General features: G+C 39.9%; 1 protein-coding gene across 4 annotated transcripts in view; it reads left to right on the top strand.

The window, feature by feature from the left end:
* The first annotated feature begins 13 nt into the window (after positions 1 to 13).
* SERAC1 (serine active site containing 1) overlaps positions 14 to 25,364 on the top strand; it is a 57,853-nt gene continuing 32,502 nt past the window's right edge. The window contains exons 1-9 of one of the 4 annotated variants that reach the window (XM_063605050.1): positions 49 to 168; positions 6,163 to 6,311; positions 9,945 to 10,036; positions 12,917 to 12,953; positions 17,691 to 17,827; positions 19,326 to 19,415; positions 21,364 to 21,495; positions 23,848 to 23,969; positions 25,052 to 25,180. In XM_063605050.1, the coding sequence (XP_063461120.1) occupies positions 9,946 to 10,036; positions 12,917 to 12,953; positions 17,691 to 17,827; positions 19,326 to 19,415; positions 21,364 to 21,495; positions 23,848 to 23,969; positions 25,052 to 25,180 (738 nt within the window). In that variant the 5' untranslated portion in view covers positions 49 to 168; positions 6,163 to 6,311; position 9,945. Of the gene's footprint in view, positions 169 to 6,162; positions 6,312 to 9,944; positions 10,037 to 12,916; positions 12,954 to 17,690; positions 17,828 to 19,325; positions 19,416 to 21,363; positions 21,496 to 23,847; positions 23,970 to 25,051; positions 25,181 to 25,364 lie in introns of all 4 variants that reach the window. The other 3 variants (XM_003805798.5, XM_063605049.1, XM_008975130.5) reach the window with 3 other exon arrangements.

Here is a 25,364-nt window from a genome sequence, read left to right as displayed (position 1 = left end):
TGGAGCCAGCCGGCGGGAGGCGGGCCCAGAGCGGGCCGAGGGGGCGGGGTCACGAGCCGCCAGCCGCTGGGTGGAGGTCCCCGGCCGGGAGCCGCGGAAAGAGGAGGGCTCCCCAGACAACGGGGTCCGAGGAGCAGTTGGGCACGGGCTGAGTCCGCCTGCCGGCAGGTAGGACGTGAAGGCAGGGGTGGTGTGGGGGCGGACGGGGGCGTCGGCGCAGCTGGGCGCGGTGGGGAGCGGAGAGTGGGGAGGGCAGGGACCGGGCACGGCCGAGCACCGCCGTCTGGCGCGCGGACCGGACCGACCAGCTGACGCTCGGCTGGGCGTGAGGGCCTCTCTCTCTGGTGGTCGCGAGCCTGACTCGTCTTTCCCTGTCGCTGCCTTTCTCTGGCTGCTGTCGAGGCCTTGGGGAGTGCACCTGTCGGTCCGTCTTCCCGGGCTCGGTAGTCACGGAGAGAAGAGGAGGAGGAGGAAAGGGCCTCACCAGTCACTTCTGAGCCTTCCAGACCACCGCTTCCTGCTCCCTCTCTAACCCCAGAGATGGAACAGATTGCATGCTGAGAGAGCTCTAAACTCGGCACCGGTCATTTTAAAGTGAAAGACCCCAGACGGTTCTAAAGTTACTCCCTTTCCCCAAATCTGTTCTGTAGTCTAAAGGAACACTCTCATTATTTTTACTAGTTGAGATATGAGATTCTTGTTTTCTGTTCCTTAGGTTAAATTGTACTTCCCGCATTAAGCTCATGCTGCCTTTTTTTTTTTTTTGAGATGGAGTCTCGGTCTGTCTGCCAGGCTGGAGTGCAGTGGCGCGATCTGGGCTCACTGCAACCTCCGTCTCCTGGGTTCAAGCAATTATCCTGCCTCATTCTCCCTAGTAACTGGGATTACAGGCGTGCGCTACCACGCCCGGCTGATTTTCGTATTTTTAGTAGACACGGGGTTTGTCCATGTTGGCCAGGCTGGTCTGGAATTCCTGACATCAGGTGATCCCCCGCCTCGGCCTCCCAGAGTGCTGCGATTACAGGTGTGAGCCACCGGGCCCGACCTCATGCTGCCTTTTTTTTTTTTTTTTTTAACATCGTGTGTGTTCATGTGATCGCTAAGGAACCCAGCTCTTCCATTTAGTTCCCTCTTTCTATCCCTCAAATCTTTTCCAACTGGTGATTTACATATTGTTGCACTCTCTTTAAAATAAAAAAATTGCCTCCAAGTCTTCTTCTTCCCAAGTATCTTTTATTTGCTTTTTTTTCATCTTGCATATATTCTCTTCCTTGATCTCATCAGTTCCATTTTTGTGCACTTGATGGGTGTCAGCTATTATTCTAGGCGCTTGGGATACAATGGTGAACAGGTAACTAATTTTGGTGGGGGCAGAGAGACTCTGAAATCAGTTAAGGAATAAGTACCATTTGGTGATGTGATAAAGAGTGACTAGAGGGGTTATTTTGGCCAGGGGGATGTCAGAAATGGCCTTAATTTCTGCATTTAAAAACTTCTGTATACCAGTAACAATTAACTAGGAGTTTTAATAATAAAAAGACACTATTCATAATGGCATTCAAAACTAAAGGTACCTAGAAATAGATGAACCTAAAGCTGTGTAGTCCTTTAGACAGAAAATTGTAAGGCTCTGTTGGAACACAAAAGATGACCCAAGTAAATGGTGAGATATACCGTATTAATAGATGGAAAGACTCAACAAAAAGATGTCAGTTTTTCTCAGTTCTACGAATTCAGTGTAATGCCAATTAAAATCACCGTATTGTTTTATGGAATTTGACATGCTGAACTTAAAATTTATATGGAAAGGCAAAGGACCAAGAATAGTGAAGTCAATTTTGAAGAAGAAGAAAAATAAAGTCTCTCCCTATCAGATACCAAAGCTTAATATAAAGTTGTAATTATTAAGATGGTATGATATTGATTCAGGGATAGAGAATTAGATTCATGGAACAGAATAGAGACACTAGAAACATACCTATTTACATATGGGAGTTTAGTATACCACTAAGTGGTATTGCAAAGCAGGGGGAAAGCATAGACTATTCAATAAAGGATGATGAAATATATGGTTGCTGAGATATCTGGCATTGTTATGGTATACAGACAGGATTAGATTCTTACTTTCAAACTATTGACAGCAGTTTCCAGATAAAGACCTAAATGTGAATGGCACAGCTGCAAGGTATTTGGAAAGGAATATAAGAGACCATTGTCTCTGGGAAAGATTTCTTTTTTGTTTGCTTTGTTAAATCTTGTTACACATAAGATTTATCATGTTAACCATGTTGAGTCGTTGAGTTCAGTGACATTCACATTGTGCAACCAGCACTACTATCTATCTCCAGAACTTTTTTTTTAAATGTCTCTGAGAAGGATTTCTTAAGTTACAAAAAGCACCTTTGAGGTGTCATTTTATTACTCCAAATGAGAGATGATGTTGGCTTGAACTAGACAAGAGTGTAGCAGTGAATACAGAGAAAAATGGATGGATTTTGGGGTATGTTTTGATGGTAGAGAAGAGCAACTATGCGTGGTTTAGATGTAGAGTAAGGGGAAAACAAGGAAATCAAGGGCAACATCTGTTTTTTTGCTTCAGTTAAGAGGTAGATCATTTACCATTTACAATCAAAAAGCATTGACCATTTGGTGGATAGTGATGGAGAAGATTTGTGGAGGAAGAGTTTGGGGAGAAAAAGTAAAGAATTCTGTTTTGGACAGTTGAGTATGAAAGGCCTGTTGGACATCCAAGTGGAAATGTTCCAATAGCTGTTGGATAGATAGGTCAGGAAAGATCGTAGCTAGAGGTACTCTGAGATCACTGGCATATAGATATTAAGAACTGGGCCGGGCACGGTGGCTCACGCCTGTAATCCCAGCACTTTGGTAGGCCGAGGCGGGTGGATCACGAGGTCAGGAGATTGAGACCATCCTGGATAACACGGTGAAACCCCGTCTGTACTAAAAATACAAAAAAATAGCCAGGCGTGGTGGCAGCCGCCTGTAGTCCCAGCTACTTGGGAGGCTGAGGCAGGAGAATGGTGTGAACCTGGGAGACGGAGTTTGCAGTGAGCCGAGATCGCACCACTGCACTCCAGCGTGGGTGACAGAGTGAGACTCTGTCTCAAAACAAAAAACAAAAAACAAAAAACTGTGGTGTGTTGGAATCAGCTGTGTTACACAGAAAACAAGATAATACTGGCTTAAATATGTATGTAATTGCATAGGTAGGCAGCCATGCTTTTATGGAAGCAGCTCTGTAATCATCAGGGACTCGAATTCTTCTATCTGGCTGCTCTACCGTCCTTAATAAGATGCTTCATGGTAAGATGACTGCTTTAATTCAAACTGTCAGTTGCTCATTCTAGCAAGAGGGAGGAGGGAAGGAGGAAGAAAGGCACATACCCTTCTTTTTAAGGACACTTTTCAGAAATTGCACATGACACATCCACTCATATTTCATTAGCCAATTCTTTGTAAGTGCCCATAGTTAACTAGAAGAAAGAAAGGTGATGTAGTCTTTTTTGTTGTCTGTGTACCTAGCTACAACTCACGTTTTATTAATCAGAATGAAAGCATGAAATGATGTTTCACTCTGGCTTCCTCCACCAGGGCAATGAAACTACTGATATGAAGATCCCAGTGACCTCCATATTGTTAAACTTAATGGAATTTTCAAATATTTGTTTTATTTTTAAATTATAATCTGTTCCCTTTTATTTTCTGTGTCTTTCTTAGTCTCAAAATTTCTCCGTTCTCTACTTAAAATCAGTGTTTCAGATTTTATGTAATCACCGTCATTATATATATATATATTTTTTTGAAATGGAGTCTCGCTCTGTCGCCCAGGCTGGACTGCCGTGGCACAATCTTCGCTCACTGCAAGCTGCACCTCCTGGTTTCACGCCATTCTCCTGCCTCAGCCTCCCGAGTAGCTGGGACTACAGGCGCCCGCCACCACACCCAGCTAATTTTTTTGTATTTTTAGTAGAGACGGGGTTTCACCGGGTTATCCAGGATGGTCTCAATCTCCTGACCTCGTGATCCGCCTGCCTCGGCCTCCCAAAGTGCTGGGATTACAGGCGTGAGCCACCGTGCCTGGCCCCATAATCTTAAAGGTGCTTTTAAATAGAAATTGACAAGCAGACTCTAAAATTATGTGGAAGTACCAAGGACCTAGAATAGTCCGTCTTGAAAAGGAAGGACACAGCTGGAAAATTTATACTACTAGCTTCAAGACTTACTTTAAAAACTACAGTAATCTGCCTGGTGCGGTGGCTCACACCTGTAATCCCAGCACTTTGGGAAGCCGAGGTGGGTGGATCACGAGGTCAGGAGTTCCAAGACCAGCCTGGCCAACATGGTGAAACCCTGTCTCTACCCAAAATACAAAAATTAGCCAGGTATGGTGGTGGGCACCTGTAATCCCAGCTACTTGGGAGACTGAGGCAGGAGAATTGCTTGAACCTGGGAGGCGGAGGTTGCAGTGAGCCGAGATCAGGCCACTGCACTCCATCCTGCCTGGGCGACAGAGTGAGACTCTGTCAAAAACAAAACAAACAACAACAACAACAAAAAAACCTACATAATCTAAACAGTGCAGTGTTTATATAAGGATAGATAAATAGATCGATGGAGTGGAATAGGTCCATACATTTGTATTCCATTAGGGTTTTTTGTTTGTTTGTTTGTTTTGAGATGTGGGTCTCACTTTGTTGCCTAGGCTGGTGTTGGGCTCCTGAGCTCAAGCAGTCCTCCTGCCTCAGGCTTCTGAGTAGCTGGTATTACAGGCATGTGCCGCAGATATAGTCAGTTGATTTGTGGTCTCAAGCAATCATCCCACCTTGGCCTCCCAAATCACTGGGATTATAGGCATGAGCCACCACACTTGGCCCTATGGTATACTTTTTATTGTTATTTTATAGTGTATTCCTCTATTCCCTCTACTTATAAAAAAATAAAATTTACTGTAAAACAAGTTATGCTGGCAGCAACCTCATATATCTCGTGTGAAGGAAAGTTTAGAAGTTACATGTCAGCTTTTTGAGGCATTATAAACCATCCCAAAGGCTACGGGCTAAAACAAACATTTATTATTGCTTGCAGGCTAAGGACTGAATATGGATTTGTAGGGTCACCTAGGGGCTGGGTAGTTTGATGTGGCTTCACATGCCTGGCGGCTGTTGCTGGCTGTCAGTTGGTACTTGTTGGCTTCATTAATGGGGATATTGGACATTTCTCTTGTGATCCAGCAGACTAACCTAGGCATCTTTACATGGTGCTGGTCACAGGTTTCTCAAGAGCAAAAAGACAGGAGCCTCGATGTGCACGTACTTCCCAAGTCTCAGCTTGCATCATGCTTCTATTGTCCTATGGCCAAAGTTACTCGTAAGATCAATCTAAAGTCACCGTGGGAGGGGACTACCAAAGATCATGGTTATACGAAAAGGAATAATTTGTGGCCATTAAAAAGAATCTGCATTTAAGACAAAAACTATGTGTAAAAAAAGCAGGCAAGTATGAAAGTGAGCCAACTGGAAAGTTTAGAAATAAAAGTTTTTGAAATACTCAGTGGATGGATCGAATGATAGTCTAAATACAACTAAATAGAAGGTGATGAATTGGAAGATAGATTTGGGGAAATAATCTATAGTGCATGTCAGAGAGATAGAAAAAAATGGAAGAAGTTGAGATCTGAAGGTTAGACTTTAAAAATCTAGCGTACATCTAATAGGAGTATCAGAAGGTAAAAGTCGAATGGGGGTCAAAGTGGTAATTGTTAAGAATATTGCAGAATTGAAGAAAAATGTGAGTTCTAAGATCGAAGGAGCATACCAAATCTTGAGTGGGGTATATAAAAACAAACCCATACCCAGACATAAAGTAGAGAATTGTAAGAACATCAAAAAGATCTTAAAACTGCCAGATGGAATATAATATTGATAGTTAATGATAAGTAGCATTTATTGAACACTTAATTTGGAATAGGCACTATTCTGTGTGTTTTACATATATTAACTCATGTGATATTTGTAACAACCCTTTACAGTAGTTCTCTTATTATCACCATTTTATAGATGAGGAAAGTGAGACACAGAGGTTAAATAGCCCATTATCATATGTCTAGTGTTTTCAAATGTACCTGGATTTTGTTTTAATCAGGAATGGTAAGAAGACAGACACAGAGACAACTGCCTTGAAAGAAGAGCTTATTATGTACAGTTCCCAAGGAAGAGTGGGCGTGCCATACCATGCAAGGCCACATGGGGAAGTACCAGGGTCATTCAGGAGGCATAAGGAGCAATGTGAAAGTATGGGCCAGAGCTTTCTTTTATTGTGGTTTTTTGTGGGAAGGAATGAGCGAGACAGGGTAGACGAGCTGAACAAATTTAGGATTGGATAGTTCGAATAATTTGGCAGACCAGAGAGGTGGTCTCTAGCTGCCTAGTACCTGGCTCTGAGGAGATTTAGAGTAAGGGAAGCATTGGCTGTGTGTGGTGGTTGGGGGTATGCACCTGGGATTGGTTGGTTTGCATATGAGAGGCATGCTCACAGGCAGGTTGTTTGCTACCTCTAGCAGTTAGCTATCCCAGAGAGGGACAGTCACTCCCTGGGTCCTTAAGGTCCTAAGATGTCAAAGCATTCTTAAAAAAAAAAAAAAAAAAAAAAATTACTAATACAAGTTGTTTGTGGAACTGGATTTGAAACCAGGCAGTGTGGTCCTACAGAGCACATTCTTAAACTTCTTTGCTATTATTTTGCCTACAAAGAAACAACAATTAGACTTAGATTTCTCCTGAGCAACAAGAAATATCAGTGAAAATATTAATGTACCAAAGGAAACCTACTGTTATTCTAAATTTTAAACCCAGAATTCCAAACCCAGCTATTACTATTTTTTTTTTTTTTCTGAGACAGAGTCTTACTCTGTCTCCCAGGCTAGAGTGTAGTGCGTGATCATGGCTCACTGAAACCTCCGTCTCCCAGGCTCAAGCAATTCCTCTGCCTCAGCCTACCGAGTAGCTGGGGATACAGGCACATGCCAACAGGCCCAGCTAATTTTTAAAATTTTTTTGGAGAGATGAAGTCTCACTGGTCTTGAACTCCTGGGCTGGCCTAGAGCTCCTGGGCTCAAGCAGTCTGCCCACCTTGGCCTCCAAGTGCTGGGATTGCAGGCATGAGTCACCACGCCTGGCCCAAACACAACTATTTTTTAGTATATCTAAAATAGAGCATTTTTAGACATGCTGAGAGTGAGAGTGCTAACTACATATATGCCTTCATGAAGGAACTATCAAAGGATATACCTTCATCAAGAATGATTTGAACCTAGGAGGAAGTTGTGGATGCAAGAAACAAAAGTAAGGAAGGAAACTGACAAAATGTTGGTAAAATTTAGGTTGACTGCTTTTAAAAATGACTTCTTTTGGGATGTTTAAAAATAAAATGGAATTAAAATACTAGACAGAAATACCCAAGATAGGAGAGGATCGGATTTAAAGCATTGTAATATTCTCATTTGGGAGGATAATTATATTGTTTAAATTCATACTGTATATAGCACATTTAAAATGTAGCTATTTACTAAAGGAATAGAAATAAATTGTATAACTTTAAGCCAATTAAAGAGTAATAAAACAATCCTGATCTATCCAACATGCGATAAATGTAAATGGATTAAATTCATCTATTCAAAGAGAGGTTTTGAAATTATAAATGATACCAAAAGATTATAACCATGATGGGAAAAGGTAAGATAGTTAAATACTTAGAAAACTGGCAAGGAACTTAAAGCAATAAATGTTAGTAGGGATAAAGGAAGATAGTATGTGATGACAAAAGGAAAAAAGTACTAAGTTTCTAATAATCATTCATTTGTGTGCACCTAATGGTATATCTTTTCACATTATGACCCCCCAAAAAGGGTAGTATTTGTTTGCCACAGATTGGGGTGTTCTGCACTAGAGAGTCAGATCCATGAAAGCAAGGGCAAATTTTTCTTTTTCATTGTTAAATTGCTAGCATCTACAACAGTTCTTCGTTCCTAGGGACTCAGATAAGTATTTGCTTAATGAATAAAAAAAAAAAAGGACAACAAAAGGGGTAAATCGACAAGTGCACAAATCAGTATGAAACTTTTAAAAAACCCCTCTCGTATTGGTAGATCATGCAGACAAAATTAGGAAGGCTGTTCAATGGCCGTTTGGAGCTGTGAAAAAAATTAGCAAGACTATAGAAACAACAAAATTAACAAGCCTAGTATAATGGATATATTCTGCTCGCAACAAAGAATAAGCTTATATGATATATTTATAAATATTGACTGGAACCAGGTAACAAAGCAAGTCTTCACAATTTTAAAGAATCTATGTCACATAGCAGAATAAGATAATCTTTGCCTGTAATCCCAGCACTTCGGGAGGCCGAGGCGGGTGGATCACTTGAGGTCAGGAGTTCAAGACCAGCCTGGGTAATATGGTGAAACCCTGTCTCTACAAAAAATACAAAAAATTGGTTGAGTGTGGTGGTGGGCACCTGTAGTCCCAGCTGCTCGGTAGGCTGAGGTGGGAGGATTGCTTGAGCCTGGGAGGCAGAGGTTGCAGTGGGTGGTGATTGCACCATTGCACTCCAGCCTGGGTGACAGAGCCATACCCTGTTTCAAAAAAAAAAAAAAAGATAATCTTAAAAAGTTTTATATATTTGGAAACTAAAAGCTACACTCTTAAACAGCTCACAGATTAGAGAAAAATTACAGTGGAATTTTAGAGGGATAATTTATAGTCTTTTTTTTTTTTTTTTTTGAAACCGGGTCTCACTCTTGCTGGAGACGACAGGCTGGAGTACAGTGGCGCAATCTCGGCTCACTGCAACCTCAGCGTCCCAGGTTCAAGCAATTCTCCCACCTCAGCCTCCCAAGTAGCTGGGACTACAGGAGTGCGCCACCACACCTGGCTAATTCTTTTTGGTAGAGTCAGGGTTTCACTGTGTTGGCCAGGCTGGTCTTGAACTCCTGAGCTCACGTGATCTGCCCACCTCAGCCTCCCAATGTGCTGGGATTATAACAATTTCTAGTGTTAAATGCATTTGTGAAAGAACAAGAAATGCTCATCTTAGGCATTATTGAAGAAGTTAGGAAAAGGACAGGGTGCACCCAAAGAAAGAAAGAAAGAAGAAAATAATAAAAAGCAGAAATAGAAAACAAAACAAAAGAGAGAGGTACCTTCAAGGTACCTTCCTTCCTTTCCCTTATAGCAAAAGGAAAAAGAAAAAAAAACCTCGCTATCCAAAGACAACCTGATATGGGTCTAGAATACTGAGTTGTGTTCTGGGAATGATTGCAGCATATGATCATCTTTACTCAGTTGATGAATTAGGTGGATGACAGCTCTCCTTTGATAGAATGCCAACAATGAACAAATTTCAAAAATTTTAAACAACGTGGGTACTATCCTGAAAGAACTAGAGAAAAGCTAAATGCTTCTATGGATTCCAAGTGTACCGTCCACGTAGAGCTTCTCATTTCTGTGGGGCCTTCAGTCATCAGAGATAAATACATATATACATATATGTTCAAAGACATTAAATTTTTTTCATGCCTATATTGGTATTCTGATTAATAGTCTGTCTATTCTTGTTACCGTTTAATTCTTGTGTTCTGGGAATGATTGTATCATATTTAGATCATCTTTCCAATTGTGAAAACTATGCACAATTGGACACAGTGTGAGGAAGAATAATGAAAATTCTAACAAAATATTATTCTAATAAGTCCCTTTTAAGTTTTTAATGGAGAATTTTTTTTTAATTGGAAAGTTTTCTTCGTAGTCTTGAAAAAGCTAACTCTGTGGGTCATCCACTGTGATGGTAACATGTTCTTGTAGTTAAAACAAGTGTTTTGATTTAGATGCTAAATTAAATTTGTTGTAATTGTTCTACTTACACAGAATGTCCCTGGCTGCTTATTGTGTCATCTGTTGCAGAAGAATAGGAACCTCTACTTCCCCACCAAAAAGTGGCACACACTGGAGAGAGATCAGTGAGTACAGCTTAAACAACTCTTATTTTCTTATAGGAACAGTGATAGAATTGTGGCCATTTCTAAGGTGGGCCACAAAAACTTTTTGAACCCATGATTAAATCTCACATTTGTTTATGTCTTTCTGTACTAATAGTTCACCCCAAATTTATAGGCCCAGAGCCATATATACTCCTTTTTCTTGAGAATTATTTTCCCTCTTCTACTTCTTCTGTCAAATTTCATACTCATCATCCTAAACTTAAATATAACTGCATTTTCATTCAGCAGATATTTATTAAGCTCTTGCAAAACAACACCCATATTAGGTTCTGGGAATACACTGGTGAGCAAGGAAGATGTTGTCCTTGCCTTACGGGGGCTCGGGATATGGCTCCAGTCTACTCCATTTGGAGCCTTGCCTTCGTTTAGGAAGCTTTCTCTGACACCCTAGGCCCGGTTGGATCTGTTACTTGTCATTTCATAGGGTCAGTATATAACTTAATTATCTGTCTTTCCCCATATGCTGTAAACTCTGTGAAGGCAGTATTTTATCTTGTTTACCACTATAACCTAGTTATTTATTATGCATGGCATGTAGTAGGTGATCAAACAGTGTTTGTTGAATGGAAGAATAAAATAACTTACCTTTTCTGAGCATTATTTCCTTTATGTGTAAAATGAGAAGATTGGCGTAGAACATCTTTTATTCATTTGACAATAAACAAAATATTTAATTGACCATCTACTGTGTGCCAGGTACAATTCTAGGCCCTAAGAATACAATATTGAATAAAACAAAGTCCTTTTCCTCATGGAGTTTCTTTTTGATCTTTAAGAGAAATCTGTTTTTAGGGATAGATCATTTTCATCTAGAAAATTCTGATACTGTGTTTTAAATACAAAAAGAGAAGTGAGGACAAATGTCATTTTGGCAGCATGAGTTGAAGCTCTGAACAAAGGACTATCTCAATACGTGCAATAAATTATAGGTTAAGGCTGGGTGCGGTGACTCATGCCTGTAATCCCAGCACTTTGGGAGGCTGAGGTGGGTGGATCACTTGAAGTCAGGAGTTCAAGACCAGCCTGGTCAACATGGCGAAACCCCGTCGCTACTAAAAATACAAAAATTAGCTGGGTGTGGTGGTGGGTGCCTGTAATCCTAGCTCCTCAGGAAGCTGAGGCAGGAGGATCGCTTCAACCCAGGAGGTGGAGATTGCAGTGAGCTGAGATTGTGTCATTGCACTCCAGCCTGGGCAACAGAGTGAAACTCTGTCTATACATATATATATAGTTTATATGTATTTATTATATATAAATACATTAATATTTATATAAATATATTAATATTTATTATATATAAAATATATTTATATAATATATTAATATTTATTATATAAAATATATTTATATAATATATTAACATATTATATAAATATATTATACATTTAAACATATATAATATATTTATTATATATAAAATATATTTATATATAAATATAATATATTTATATATTTATATATATATATAAAGATTTTTGTGGGCTAGCCTCAGTACCTAATCATGAGTACCATCAGTTAAGGTTGTGCTCAGTGCATGTAACAGAAGCTTGAGTCCAGTGGCTTAAGTTAATATGGTTTTCATTCTTCTTACATAATAATAAGCCAAGGTGGAGACACTTTAGGGCAGGAATTACAGTTTAGCAATCTTCTTGTCTTCCTGTTCCATTCTCTTTATTGTCCTCATGGTCACAAGATGCTTGCTGAATCCTTGGGCATCAAGAAGCAGAGGGCCAAAAGCCATTTTGAGGCTTTGTCCTTTTATGTGGGGAGGGATCCATCTCTATAGACTTCCATCTATATCCGATTGGCTACAACTGTGTTACACTGTTAGCCCTAGCTACAGAGTTGTCTAGGAATTTGAATATTTTTAGGTGGTAATCAGGTTGTGTATTTGTAAGGATTAAAGGGCCTGTGTATTGGACAGGCAATTATCAGTGTCTGCCATAGGAATTTTTTAATATTAAAAAAGTTTTCCAAGACCCAAACAAACATTTATAAACAAACTTGTAGAATATAATCTGTATTTTATTTTATTTATTTATTTTAAGATGGAGTCTTGCTCTGTCGACCAGGCTGGAGTGCAGTGGCACAATCTCGGCTCACTGCAACCTCTGCCTCCGTGGTTCAAGCGATTCTCCTGCCTTAGCCTCCCGAGCAGCTGGGATTACAGGCATGCGCCACCATGCCTGGATAATTTTTTTTTTACTATTTAGTAGAGATGGGATTTCACCATGTTGGCCAGGCTGGTCTCGAACTCCTGACCTCAGGTGATCCACTCGCCTTGGCCTCCCAAAGTGTTGGAACTACAGGCATGAGCCACCGCACCCGGCCTAATCTCTATTTTAAATGGGGCTACGTACGTATGTACCTAACCATCAATTATAACATAATTACTTTAGAAAACATTCTTTTGTGTCCCCACTTGACAATATAATCCTTCAGTATAGTCCTAGTAGTGATAGGGACAATGCTTCCCATTTCTTTCTTTAATGGGTTGTTAACTAAAAGGGGTCAGAAGGGAAGTGAGCTGCCTGCATGTTGCATTTGGTGGAAGCATTGTAGTCCTACTAGCATCAGTAGTGGAACAGGGACTAGGAGGTGGAGAAAGGGGAGGTATGAAATGTCATCAATATACATTATATTTGCACTTAGTACTTGTTGATTTGTGTGTTTGTGTCTAAGGATAGGAGACCATTTATTAATAGCAACTGATTATATTAATAGAAAAATAATAACTTCTTATCTGATAATATATGATATAGGTAGAGACACTGTTGCCTATTTCCTTTCACACTTTTAAAAATGAAATTCATCACATTGACTTTTTTTCTTTTGAAGGAAATATAATAAAGTTTACTGGATCACTTATTTTAGGGTAAGTCGTCAACTGTGGAATATTAATTGGCTTCATTATACTCTATTGGAAATCTCAATGGCAGTGATTGACAGGTTGCATGAGGTCTTGAAAGGGTATAGATTTTGGAATTAGACTAGTGGATTTAATCACTGATCCCACCACTTAAATGTTGTCATGATGTGGTTTCCTTACTTTCTGAGGAGTGCTTTCTCTTGGAGCCAAATGTGTACTAGGAACTCTGCCTGCCAGGCACTGCTGCTGTGAGAAAAGCACTTTGACACACTTAAATCAGGCACTCACTTAGCTCTGACACACTTAAATCAGGCACTCACTCAGCTCCGGCAGGCTTAAATCGGGCACTCACTCAGCTCCGGCACACTTAAATCAGGCACTCACTCAGCTCTGGCACACTTAAATCGGGCACTCAGCTCCGGCACGCTTAAATCGGGCACTCACTCAGCTCTGACACAGTTAAATCGGGCACTCACTCAGCTCTGACACACTTAGGGTCACATCTGGTATTAGGTTCTAAAGTGGGTGAAAAAGGTACAAATTGACTATGGTCAAAAGTATTTTGGAAAATCCCTTAACTCACCATAAAGCTCGCATGAAAGGAAATTGAGGCTGACTGAGAAAACCAACAGATGGACGTCTCCTATCTGATGCTCCCTCAGGAGCATGTGTAATGAATGCAGTGACCCTCTTTCAGCAAATTGTTATTTTTCATACTCTTTTACTTTTTTTTAGGGGGAGGAATATATATGTAATACTATCGTACTGTATTTGTTAATACTTTTTACTAGTACAAATATAAAATTAACTCTCAGATGCCGAAATGATAAAAGAGATATATTTGGCATTTTATCCAAATGCATACATTTCTCCATGACATTGTAATGTAAGGCAAAATATATTTAGATAATTTTTCCCTTTGACTCATTCTGGGCAAAGCATAAATGTATATGTAACCTTTTCTGTAATGCAGTTTGTCTAGCTCACAATTATATTCAGGAATATAGTGAACATTAATTACAGTTTTTTATTATAGTAAAAAATTTTGTCTTTCATGGAAAACAGGATAAAAGTACTGAATACATTTACCCCTTTTGTTGGCTGTTCAGATACATCCCGAAGAGAGCAGAGGATTCTTTTTTTTTTTTTTTTTTTTTTTTGAGACAGAGTTTTCCTCTGTCACCCAGGCTAGAGTGCAGTAGCGTGATCTCCACTCAGTGCAGCCTCTGCCCCCTGGGTTCAGGTGATCCTCCCACCTCAGCCTCCCAAATAGCTGGATCACAGGTGTGTACCACCACACCTGGCTGTTATTATCATTGTTATTATTATTATTATTTGTATTCGTATTTTTAGTAGAGACGGGGTCTTGCCATGTTGCCCAGGCTAGTCTTGAACTCCTGAGCTCAGGTGATCTGCCCGTCTTGGCCTCCCAAAGTGCTGGGATTACAGGCCTGAGCCACTGCCCTTGGCCGAGGGCAGAGGATTCTAAAGAGGCTTCTTTGTGTTCCTCTGGTGCTAGCTAGTGTCTGGACTTTGTTTTACCTGCTTGCCTGAGGGTAGAAACCAAAGGTCAGAAGAAGGTGCTAAACTCTGAATCCAGAGTGCAATCTTTGTGTCAGGATTTAGGGAGTGTGTAAGTCAATCTGATTAGGAAAAAAGAAATCTTCATTTTGAGATTCACAACAAACAACATTTAAAGTTAACTTCAGGTGTTGCTCTTAGGAAAGGAAAAGCTTTCATATGCTGATGATGGGAGTACACGTTGGCTAATCTTTTTGCAAAAACGGTTTGTCATTCTCTAGTAAAATTGAATATGTATACTATCAGAAGGTATGTAATTCTAGATACCTGTACGTGTAGGTAGAGGAACACGTACGTGTATGCACAGTACAGATGTATAAGATATGTCACAGCATTGTTGTAACAGACTCAAACTAGAAACGTTCTCAATACCCATCTATGGGAGAGTGAATAAGTAAGTTGTAGTATATCCATGCAATGGATAATTGCATACTATACGAAAATCTAAGTGCGGGAACTACATTTTACATGCAACAACATGGATGACTCACAAATACAAGGCTGAGCAAAAGAATACATGTAGTGTGATTCCATTGATATGAATTTCAAAAACAGGCAAAACTAAGCTCTATTGTTTAAGGATGCATATATAGGTGGTAAAACTGTAAAGAAAAGCACATTGTTATAATAAAAATCAGAATCATATATAGAGATGAGAACAGGTCATTATCCGGGAGGGACACATTGTGGGTTTCTGGGGTTCTGTTAACATTCTGTTTCTTGCCTGGATATGATTATGCAGCTATTTATTATTTGTAAGCCGAAATGTGTATATACATGTATATGTATATATACAGTCATGTGTCAATAATGGCGATACATTCTGAGTAATGTGTTGTTAGGTGATTTCATTGTTGTGCAATCATCACAGAGTGCACTTGCACAGACCTGGGTGGCAGAGCCTACTCCACACCTAGGCTGTGTGGGACAGCCTGTTGCTCCTAGGCTCCAAACCTGTGCAGCCATGTGACTGTGCTGAACACGGTAGGCTATTATAACACAATGGGAAGTATTTGTGTACCTAAACGTATCCAAACAAAAAAAGGTACAGTAAATAAAATTTTAAAATGGTACACTTATATAGGGCACTTACCATGAGTGGAGCTTACAGGACCTGGAGTTGCTCTGGGTGAGTGAGAGTGAGGGCCTAGGACATTACTGCACACTACTATAGACTTTATCAACACTGTGTACTTAGGCTACGTTACACTTTTTTTTTTTTTTTTTTTTTTCGGAGACGGAGTCTTGCTCCGTCGCCCTGGCTGGAGTGTAGTGGCATGATCTCGTCTCACTACAACCTCTGCCTCCTCGGTTCAAGCAATTCTCCTGTCTCAGCCTCTTGAGTAGCTGGGATTACAGGCGCCCGCCACCATGCCTGGCTAAGTTTTGTATTTTTAGTAGAGCCTTGGTTTTGCCATGTTGGCCAGGCCGGTCTTGAATTCCTGACCTCGGGTGATCCGCCCGCCTCGGCCTCCCAAAGTGTTGAGATTACAGGTGTGAGCCACTGTGCCTGGCTGAACTTTGTGTTTTCTTTAAAGGCAGAGTCTCACTGTGTTTTGCCTAGGCTGGCCTTGAACTCCTGGACGCAAGTGATCCTCCTGCCTCAGCCTCCTAACTAGCTGGTACTACAGGCATGCACCACTGCACCCAGCTACACTATATTTATAAAACAATATTTTTTTCTTCAATAATTAACCTAGCTGGATGTAGTGGTGTGGGCCTGTAGTCTCAGCTATTCGGGAGGCTGAGGCAGGAGGATGACATGACCCCAGAAGTTTGAGGCCAGCCTGGGCAACGTGGTTGAGACCCTGTCTCTAAATATAAATAAAGTCCTGGCTTTAATAATTAACCTCAGCTTACTGTATTTTTTTTTTTAACTTATGAACTTAAATTTTTGAAAAACTTTTTGACTTTTGTAATTACACTTAGCTTAAAACACAAACACATTGTATAGCTATACAAAAATATTTTCTTTCTTTATGTCTTTATTCTATAAACTTTTGTCTATTAAAAAATATTTTCGAGGCCGGGCGCGGCGGCTCACGCCTGTAATCCCAGCACTTTGAGAGGCCGAGGTGGGTGGATCACAAGGTCAGGAGATTGAGACCATCCTGGCTAACATGGCGAAACCCCATCTCTACTAAAAATACAAAAACAAAATTACCCGGGCGTGGTGGCGGGCGCCTGTAGTCCCAGCTACTTGGGAGGCTGAGGTGAGAGAATGGCGTGAACCCAGGAGGTAGAGCTTGTGGTGAGCCGAGATTGTGCCGCTGCACTTCAACCTGGGCGACAGAGTGAGACTCCACCTCAAAAAAAAAAAAAATCTTTTTGAGACGAGGTCTTGCTCTGTCGCCCAGGCTGGAGAGCAGTGGCTACTCGTGGGTACAGTCATAGCATGCTGCAGCCTTGAACTCCTGGGCTCAAGGGATCCTTCTGCTTTAGCCTCCCGAATAGCTGAGACTACGTGCCTTGCTACTGTGCCAGCAAATTTTTTTTTTTTAACTTTTTAAATGTTTTTGTTAAAAATGAAACACAAACCCATTAGCCTAGGCCTACACAGGGTCAGGATCATCCATATCACTGTCTCCACCTCCGCATCTTGTCCCACTGTGAGGTCTTCGGGGGCAGTGACATACATGGAGCTGTCATCTCCTGTGATAACAACACTTTCTTCTGGATACCTCCTGATGGACCTGCCCTAGGCATTTTACAGGTAGGTAGAAGGAGTACACTCTGAAATAGCAATAAAAGTATACTATAGTGAATACATAAATCAGTAACATTTATTATTATCAAGTATTATGTACTATACGTAATTGTATGAGCTAGACTTTTATAGGACGGGCAGCACAGTAGATTTGTTTACACAGCATCACCACAAACGTGAGTAATGTGTTACGATGGCTACTCAGTCACTAGGAGATAGGAATTTTTTAGCTCCATTATAATCTTATGAGACCACTATCGTATATGAGGTCTGTCCTTGAACAAAAAGTCAGTATGTGGTACATGACTGTATAAATGTTATATGCATATTACTGTATACATGTTATGTTTCCCAATAAAAAAGAAGTTTACTATGACAAGCTCAATAGAGAAGAGTAGCTCTTGTGTTACATTTTGATTGTGTATTTATGATGCATTTTTTCTTTTCTCTTTAAGAGGTTCTTTATTTCTTACATATGAAGTTCTGGCCCTGAAGAAGGCTGTGACATTAGATACTCAAGTGGTAGAAAGAGAAAAAATGAAGTCATATATATATGTGCACACAGTTTCTTTAGATAAAGGAGAAAATCATGGTAAGTTTATTGTAAAGTAATCCTCTGTGAAAAATGGAAGCTAGTTATTGCATTTAAAAATGCGTCTATTTAAAACACAGTATTAGTAATACAGATTGAGCTAATTCTAAGAATCACCAAACCCCGTGAAAACCAAGTTCCTGAAGAATTAATTGAGGACCAAAGTTTAGGCTTCCGTATTTAATCCAGGTTTGCAACTCTCCTAAAATTAAGTGAAGACTAACTGGCATTTTTAGTCTGAACCTGGAATTCCACATCTTAGTGGGGCTGTCAATACAGAGGCTGGCTCTCAGTTTGGCAAGTACAAAAAACATGATTTTGTAATTTAGCTCAGCGATATTTCTACTTTAAGGGATGTATTCATGCAAACCAAACTCATGAGATATATTCATAAATATGAATGCCAACTCATTTATTATAATTATCTGTCACCAAGGCTAGAAAACCTGTCTTTACTAGTTAGGACACTCCACTTCTCAATATTTAGGACACATGGAAGCCCTCATTAGTGATCATATGGTTGCATGGGAACATGAACTTTTAGAGCAGAGGAGTATATTTTCCTCAACATATGGATAGCATGGTGAGTCACATACTTGACTCACAGCTGCCTGTTCATACACTGTTAGCTAGAATGTGCCAGTTAACATGATGTTCCTCGAGTGAGGCAGGCTCTACTGCTCTCCTGTGTCTGTCACCTTGCTGCCCTGTTGCTATTTGTTATTATATCATTTTGTGTATTTCAACATGCTTTTATGGTATGTTTACAATTTCAGTTACATAGATGATTGTTGTTGCTTATAATACACCTGTATATTGAGACTTAATCTCTTTAATAAAGTATCTCCAAACTTCAGTTTGAGGTGAGCTCATCCTAAGGAACATTTTCCTGGATATTGCGAAACCTATGTTGTATATGAGGATTTTCATTAGCTTTAGTTAGTATTTTTGTAGTTAGTGTTTTTGTTTTTACTTTTCCCTGACTTGGAGAGCAATCTTATTTTGGAATTGAGAGCTCTGTGTTTCCATAATGGTTTTAGTTGCATCGGTAGTGACAATAAAAAGACAACAGTGTTATTTTGTATTTTCTTTGTGAAAAAATTTGGAGTTTATACATTTCTCTTTGAAACGTTGGAGCATAGTGTTAAGAATACATTCTTGGGCCGGGTGTGATGGCTCACGCCTGTAATCCCAGCACTTTGGGAGGCCGAGGCGGGCGGATCATGAGGTCAGGAGATCAAGACCATCCTGGCTAACAAGGTGAAACCCTGTCTCTACTAAAAATACAAAAAAATTAGCCAGGCGTGGTGGTGAGGGCCTGTAGTTCCAGCTACTCAGGAGGCTGTGAAGCAGGAGAATGGGGTGAACCCGGGAGGCAGAGCTTGCAGTGAGCCGAGATTGTGCCACTGCACTCCAACCTGGGCGACAGAGTAAGATTCCATCTCAAAAGAAAAAAAAAATACATTCTTGGTTTTACTTAATTTTATAATCATTTTAGGTATTGCCTGGCAGGCAAGAAAAGAACTTCACAAAGCAGTAAGAAAAGTATTGGCAACATCAGCCAAGATACTGCGGAATCCATTTGCTGGTAAATATCCACTATATGACTTGGAATCCTTATCAGTAATCTGAAAGTCATTGGAATGATCAACCTGATACTTGTTTTCATTTCTTATACTAATATTTTTTATAGCTATGGAAAATTAATCAGGCCAGGTATGGTGGCTCACGCTTGTAATCCAAGCACTTTGGGAGGCTGAGGTGGGTGGGTCACCTGAGGTCAGGAGTTTGAAACCAGCCTGGCTAACATGGTGAAACCCTGTCTCTACTAAAAATACAAAAATTAGCCAGGTGTGGTGGTGGGTGCCTGTAATCCCAGCTACTTGGGAGGCTGAGGCAGGAGAATCACTTGAACTCAGGAGGCAGAGGTTGCAATGAGCCAAGATCATGCCACTGCACTCCAGCCTGGGTGACAGACTGAGACTCTGTCTCAAAAAAAAAGCAAAGAAAATTAATTAACATTATTCTCTTGGACTGTATTTAATTTTAAGGGCTTAATGCTTTTGACAATTTTCTTCCTTCCTTAGGTAATTGTGAATAAATATGGAGATAAAATATACCCTATTCTCTTGATAAGTGTTTTATAATTTTAAATTTGTTAGAAAATCACTCCCATGCCTTCATAATGAGCATAGTATATCCAATATCATAGATTTCACAATCAGGTTAATCTACAATGTGGAGCTAGATACAAAAGGGCTTATCTGATCTCCTTAAAAAGTTGGCATCGTGAAAATAAAAGGTGGGAAGACTTTCTATAATTGAAAGAGACTATTAAATCTTGGTTTTAAAAAACAGATTTAAATTTTTTTTTTTTTGAAAAATTGGGGAAGCTTGAATATGGAATTAGACTGAATTTTAGATGATTTGGGAAGATTTTTGTTAGTGTTTTTGGGTGTGATAATAGCATTGTGGTTATTTAAGAGAATGCAGGATTGTTCTTAGGAGATGCAGGTTGAACTGTGAAAGGGTAAAATGTCATTTTGTCTACATCATCCTTTCAAATAGTTTGGGAAAAATTACATGTGAATATAGATGAAGAAAATACGGTAAAATAATAACAGTTATTGAATCTAGATGTGATGTATGGATGTTATTCTTTTTTTTTTTTTTTTTTTGAGACAGAGCCTTGCTCTGTCACCCAGGCTGGAGTGCAGTGGCACGATCTCTGCTCACTGCAAGCTCTGCCTCCCGGGTTCACGCCATTCTCCTGCCTCAGCTTCCCGAGTAGCTGGGACTGCAGGCGCCTGCCACCACACCCAGCTAATTTTTTTTTTTTTTTGTATTTTTAGTAGAGACAGGGTTTCACCGTGTTAGCCAGGATGGTCTGGATCTCCTGACCTCGTGATCCGCCTGCCTCGGCCTCCCAAAGTGCTGGGATTACAGGTGTGAGCCACCTCGCCCAGCCTATGTTAACTTATTAATTTCTTTCATATATTTGATCTTTTTGAAAAAGTTTTGGGGAGAAAAAGATTTTAAAAATGACCACATATGAAAGACACCAGAATATACAAAACAAAAGCACACACATTGAGCCTGGGCAATTTCTTGAGTCCCTGTCTCTAGAAAAAAAAAAAAAAAGATTAGCTGGGCCTGATGGTATACCCCTGTGATCTCAGCTACTCAGGAGGCTGAGGTGGGAGGATTGTTTGAACCCAAGAGGTCGAAGCTGCAGTGAGCCACGATTGTGTCACTGCACTCCAGCCTGGGTAACAGAGTGAGACTGTCTCAAAAAACAAAACAAAACTGACCCCTGCCCCCCCATCCAAAAAAAAGCACACACAATATTCATAATAACTGTAAAAGATAATATGACAGAATTGAGAACAAATAATATTAGTTTTTATCAATACCTATATATATGGATTTAACTCTCCAATTGTAGATTTCAAATGTTTATAAATTATCATCTTAAAGTGAAGATAAAAGTATTATCTTAACTTTTCACATTTTCTTGGCTTTTTCTTTTTGCAAAGACCCTTTTAGTACAGTTGATATAGAAGATCATGAGTGTGCTGTGTGGCTGCTCCTACGGAAGAGCAAGTCAGATGACAAAACCACGCGACTCGAGGCTGTGCGGGAAATGTCGGAGACCCATCACTGGCATGGTAATGAGACTACCTGAACAGGTGGCATGCCTTCAGCTGGCTCTTGATTGCTGACATAAAAGACAAGGGAGTGGCCAGGTGCGGTGGCTCACGCCTGTAATCCCAGCACTTTGGGAGGCCACGCTGGTTGGATCACAAGGTCAGGAGTTCAAGACCCACCCTGGCTAACATGGTGAAACCCCATCTCTACTAAAAATACAAAAAAATTAGCCAGGCATGGTGGCGGGCGTCTGTAGTCCCAGCTACTCGAGAGGCTGAAGCAGGAGAATGGCGTGAACCCAGGAGGCGGAGCTTGCAGTGAGCTGAGATTGCGCCACTGCACTCTAGCCTGGGCAACAGAGCGAGACTCCGTCTCAAAAAAAAAAAAAAAAAAAAAGGGAGTGGGAGTGAGATTCAGGAAGGAAAATAATTCAGGCAGTGTTAGTATATATAGAAAGTATTTGAAAAATTTTAAGAAGCTTCAGTGATACGGAAAGTAGAAAGCCTACTGAACTGGTAGTCAAATGTGTTTGGTAAGAATAAGCTCAAAAATGAGGTATATATATTTGTGTAACTTTCTACCAGAACAAAGTTTTATTTGGTTACATACTTCTTTGAGAGCAACTCTTGATTCTGATAGTTACCTAATGTACTTGAGTTTTCTTTTGGTTTCTATTTAATGAAGTACATTTAATTGCTTGCTACACCATACAATTATGTTTGCTTTTACTTTTACAATCTACTTGGCTCTAATACTAATAGTCGAATGTACCCAATTTGTATTTGTGTATATCATTTTTAATGGACTATTTGAAATATGTAATTGTGTTTAAAAATCACAAATTTTACAATAAAAATATTTTTAAAAGAACTCATATCTTCTCTGGTTATAGTACATGGATAAAACTATAATTTGTTAGTAGAGCTGTCTTGTAAAAATGGGAAAAGTAGAAAAAAATAATTTTCTCAGCCAGGCACGGTGGCTCACACCTGTAATCCCAGCACTTTGGGAGGCTGAGGAAGGCGGGTCACTTGAGGCCAGGAGTTCAAGACCAGCCTGGCTAACATGGCAAAACCCTGTCTCTACTAAAAAAATAGAAAAAATTTAGCTGGGCATGGTGACGTGTGCTTGTAATCCCAGCTACTTGGGAGGCTGAGGCACAAGAATTGCGAACCCACGAGGTGGAGTTGTTAGTGAGCCAAGATTGTACCACTCCACTCCAGCCTGGACAACAGAGCAAAACTGTCTCAAAAAAAAAAAAAAAAAAAAAGAAAAATTCTCAAAGAAAAGTTAAGCTCAGAATGAGATCTCTGCAAATTAATTTGTTAATTGGTTGGTGGCTATAATTATAATTTATAATGTAAGTATAAGCTCACTTAATGTTGGTGGAGATTTAGAATAGAAATATTTTTCAAAATTTGCCTTCCAGGGCTCCATTCCAGACTTATTGTATCAGAGAAATCAGAGGAAGTGCCCTGGCCCACATATTTTGGAAAAGTTCCCCACTTGATCCAGAAGTACTCACCCAGGTTATTATTATTATTGTTTTTTGAGACAGTCTTGTTCTATCACCCAGGCTGAAGTGTAGTGGTGTGACCTTGGCTCACTACAACCTCCGTCTCCTGGGTTCAAGCTATTTTCCTGCCTCAGCCTCCCAAATAGCTGGGGTTACAGGTGCCTGCCACCACGCCTGGCTAATTTTTGTATTTTTAGTAGAGACAGGGTTTCACCATGTTGGCCAGGCTGGTCTTGAACTCCTGACCTCAAATGATCCGCTCGCCTCGGCTTCCCAAAGTGCTGGTATTACAGGCCTGAACCATGGCGACTGGCCAACCCCAGGTTATAAACTGCCATTATTGAAAATAATGTTTGCTTTCATGGTTGGAATTTTGTTTTTGATATATAAAGAATGGCATGTTTAATTCAAAGTACTGCTATCTGGAACTGCAGACTAAATATTCATGGACACTATGAATACCAAAGCACCATATCATCACCACGGAGCAGTAGGCTTAAATGCCACCTCATGTGTTTTGAGTAGTGGTCAGAACATCTTTTGAATGCTGGAATTGTTTTAAAAAGAAGTTAAATTGGTTCTGACTTACCAGTTTCCACCTTTGAGCTTCCTTTTTTCCAAAAAGTTAGGCTGTGACCCGGTCTCCAGATATATGTTGAGGAGAATTGTGAGATCAGTCCTGGAAATGTATCTAGCTTATAGGTATTGTAAATGTAGTTGCACTTGGGAAATTTTGGATTACAAATTTGCAGAGCAGTTTAAAAATTAGAGTGCTTTCAAGTTGTTTGTTCAGTTAATCTTTATGACATCTGTCAGCTAGTTTTGGTATTAACAAAAGAAAATGCTTTTTCAATAGATTACCAGTATAGGATAATTGCTCAAGCCTGTGATCCGAAAACTCTTATTGGCTTGGCACGAAGCGAAGAGAGTGATCTTCGCTTTTTTCTCCTACCACCTCCTTTGCCATCTTTAAAAGAAGTAAGTAAAACAATAATAATAGTAATTTAGAGAGTGAAAAATGGTTTAATATATTATCTTCACTTGGGGTACAAAACACTTTAAAAAAGTAGTTGTTGGCTACTTCTCACAAGCAGATAAACTGGAATGTAAAACTGAAATCATAGTTTTTATACAAAGATTTGGTTCCTCAGGAGGGGCTGTTCCTTCTGTATGATTTTCTGCCTTTGGGAATTTGGAGTCTCTATAAACCATTGGGTGACATGCCATAGCATATCAGCATCCGTGAGTTGGTCCCTTCTGAGTTTCTGTAGGTCAGGTTTTCTCAGCCTCAACACCATTGACATTTTGGGCCAGATACTCCTTTGTGGTAGGAAGCTGTTGTGTAAATTGTAGGGTGTGTAGTAGCATCCCTGGACTCTACTCCCTAGATGCTAGTAGCACCCCCTAGTTGTAACAACCAAAAATGACCCCAGACGTTGCCAGATGTTTCTGGGGCAAAATAGGCCCTGGTTGAGAAACACTGCCATAGATTTAAAGCATGTTTCTTGAGTATCTTTCCTAGACTAGAAAATGAAACTCTTAAAACTTCTGTGTTAGCAGCTTTTTGAAAAATAGAAAAATGAATATACTAGATATTAATTATTAGAGAAAATGAGATAGTAACAAGTTCTGGATTTAAAAAGCAGTAGCTTTAATTAGTAAGGGTGCAATAATTCATTTTGAGTCAAGATGTTGAGAATGTCAAGATGTCAGATGAACATTGAGAGTTAAAGTTTACAATAGGTCTGTCAGTTTGAAGTAGCAGACATGAAAGTATAGAATTCAAAATTAAATGATTGTTTATTTACCTGGGTGGGTGACTGTTTTCAAGACTGAAAGCAGTAATTAATCTCTGATATCTCTTTTCCTAGATTTCTATATCATATATATGTGTGTGTGTATATATATATATATAGAGAGAGAGAGAGAGAGAGAGAGACATGCACACATAATATATGGCTTTGATATATATGGCAAATATTGGCTTTGAGTCTTTGGATATTTTTTGTTGTACTCAGTTGTTGAGTATTTATGAAGAATTTCCTTTCCTTTTATTTCAGGATTCTTCCACTGAAGAAGAGCTCAGACAGTTGCTGGCTTCCTTACCTCAAACAGAGCTAGATGAGTGTATCCAGTATTTTACATCTTTGGCTCTTAGTGAAAGCAGTCAGAGTCTAGCTGCTCAGAAGGTTAGTTCATGTATTCATTCAGTAAATATTTTTGAGTGTCCACCCTTTCCAATGTATTGTGTCAGTGGCTGGCATTCACCCAGTAACTGAGTAAACATGCTAACTTCTGGTTGTGTGTCATGCCCTGGGCTGGATGTCAGGGATGACAGGGAGGCAGGTAAATGAACAGTCACAGAGTGTGTAA

Source organism: Pan paniscus, chromosome 5, assembly GCF_029289425.2.
Source record: "Pan paniscus chromosome 5, NHGRI_mPanPan1-v2.0_pri, whole genome shotgun sequence".
NCBI classification, from domain to species: domain Eukaryota; kingdom Metazoa; phylum Chordata; class Mammalia; order Primates; family Hominidae; genus Pan; species Pan paniscus.
Note: the sequence above shows the minus strand (reverse complement) of the source record. Positions and strands in the feature narration are given on the sequence as shown.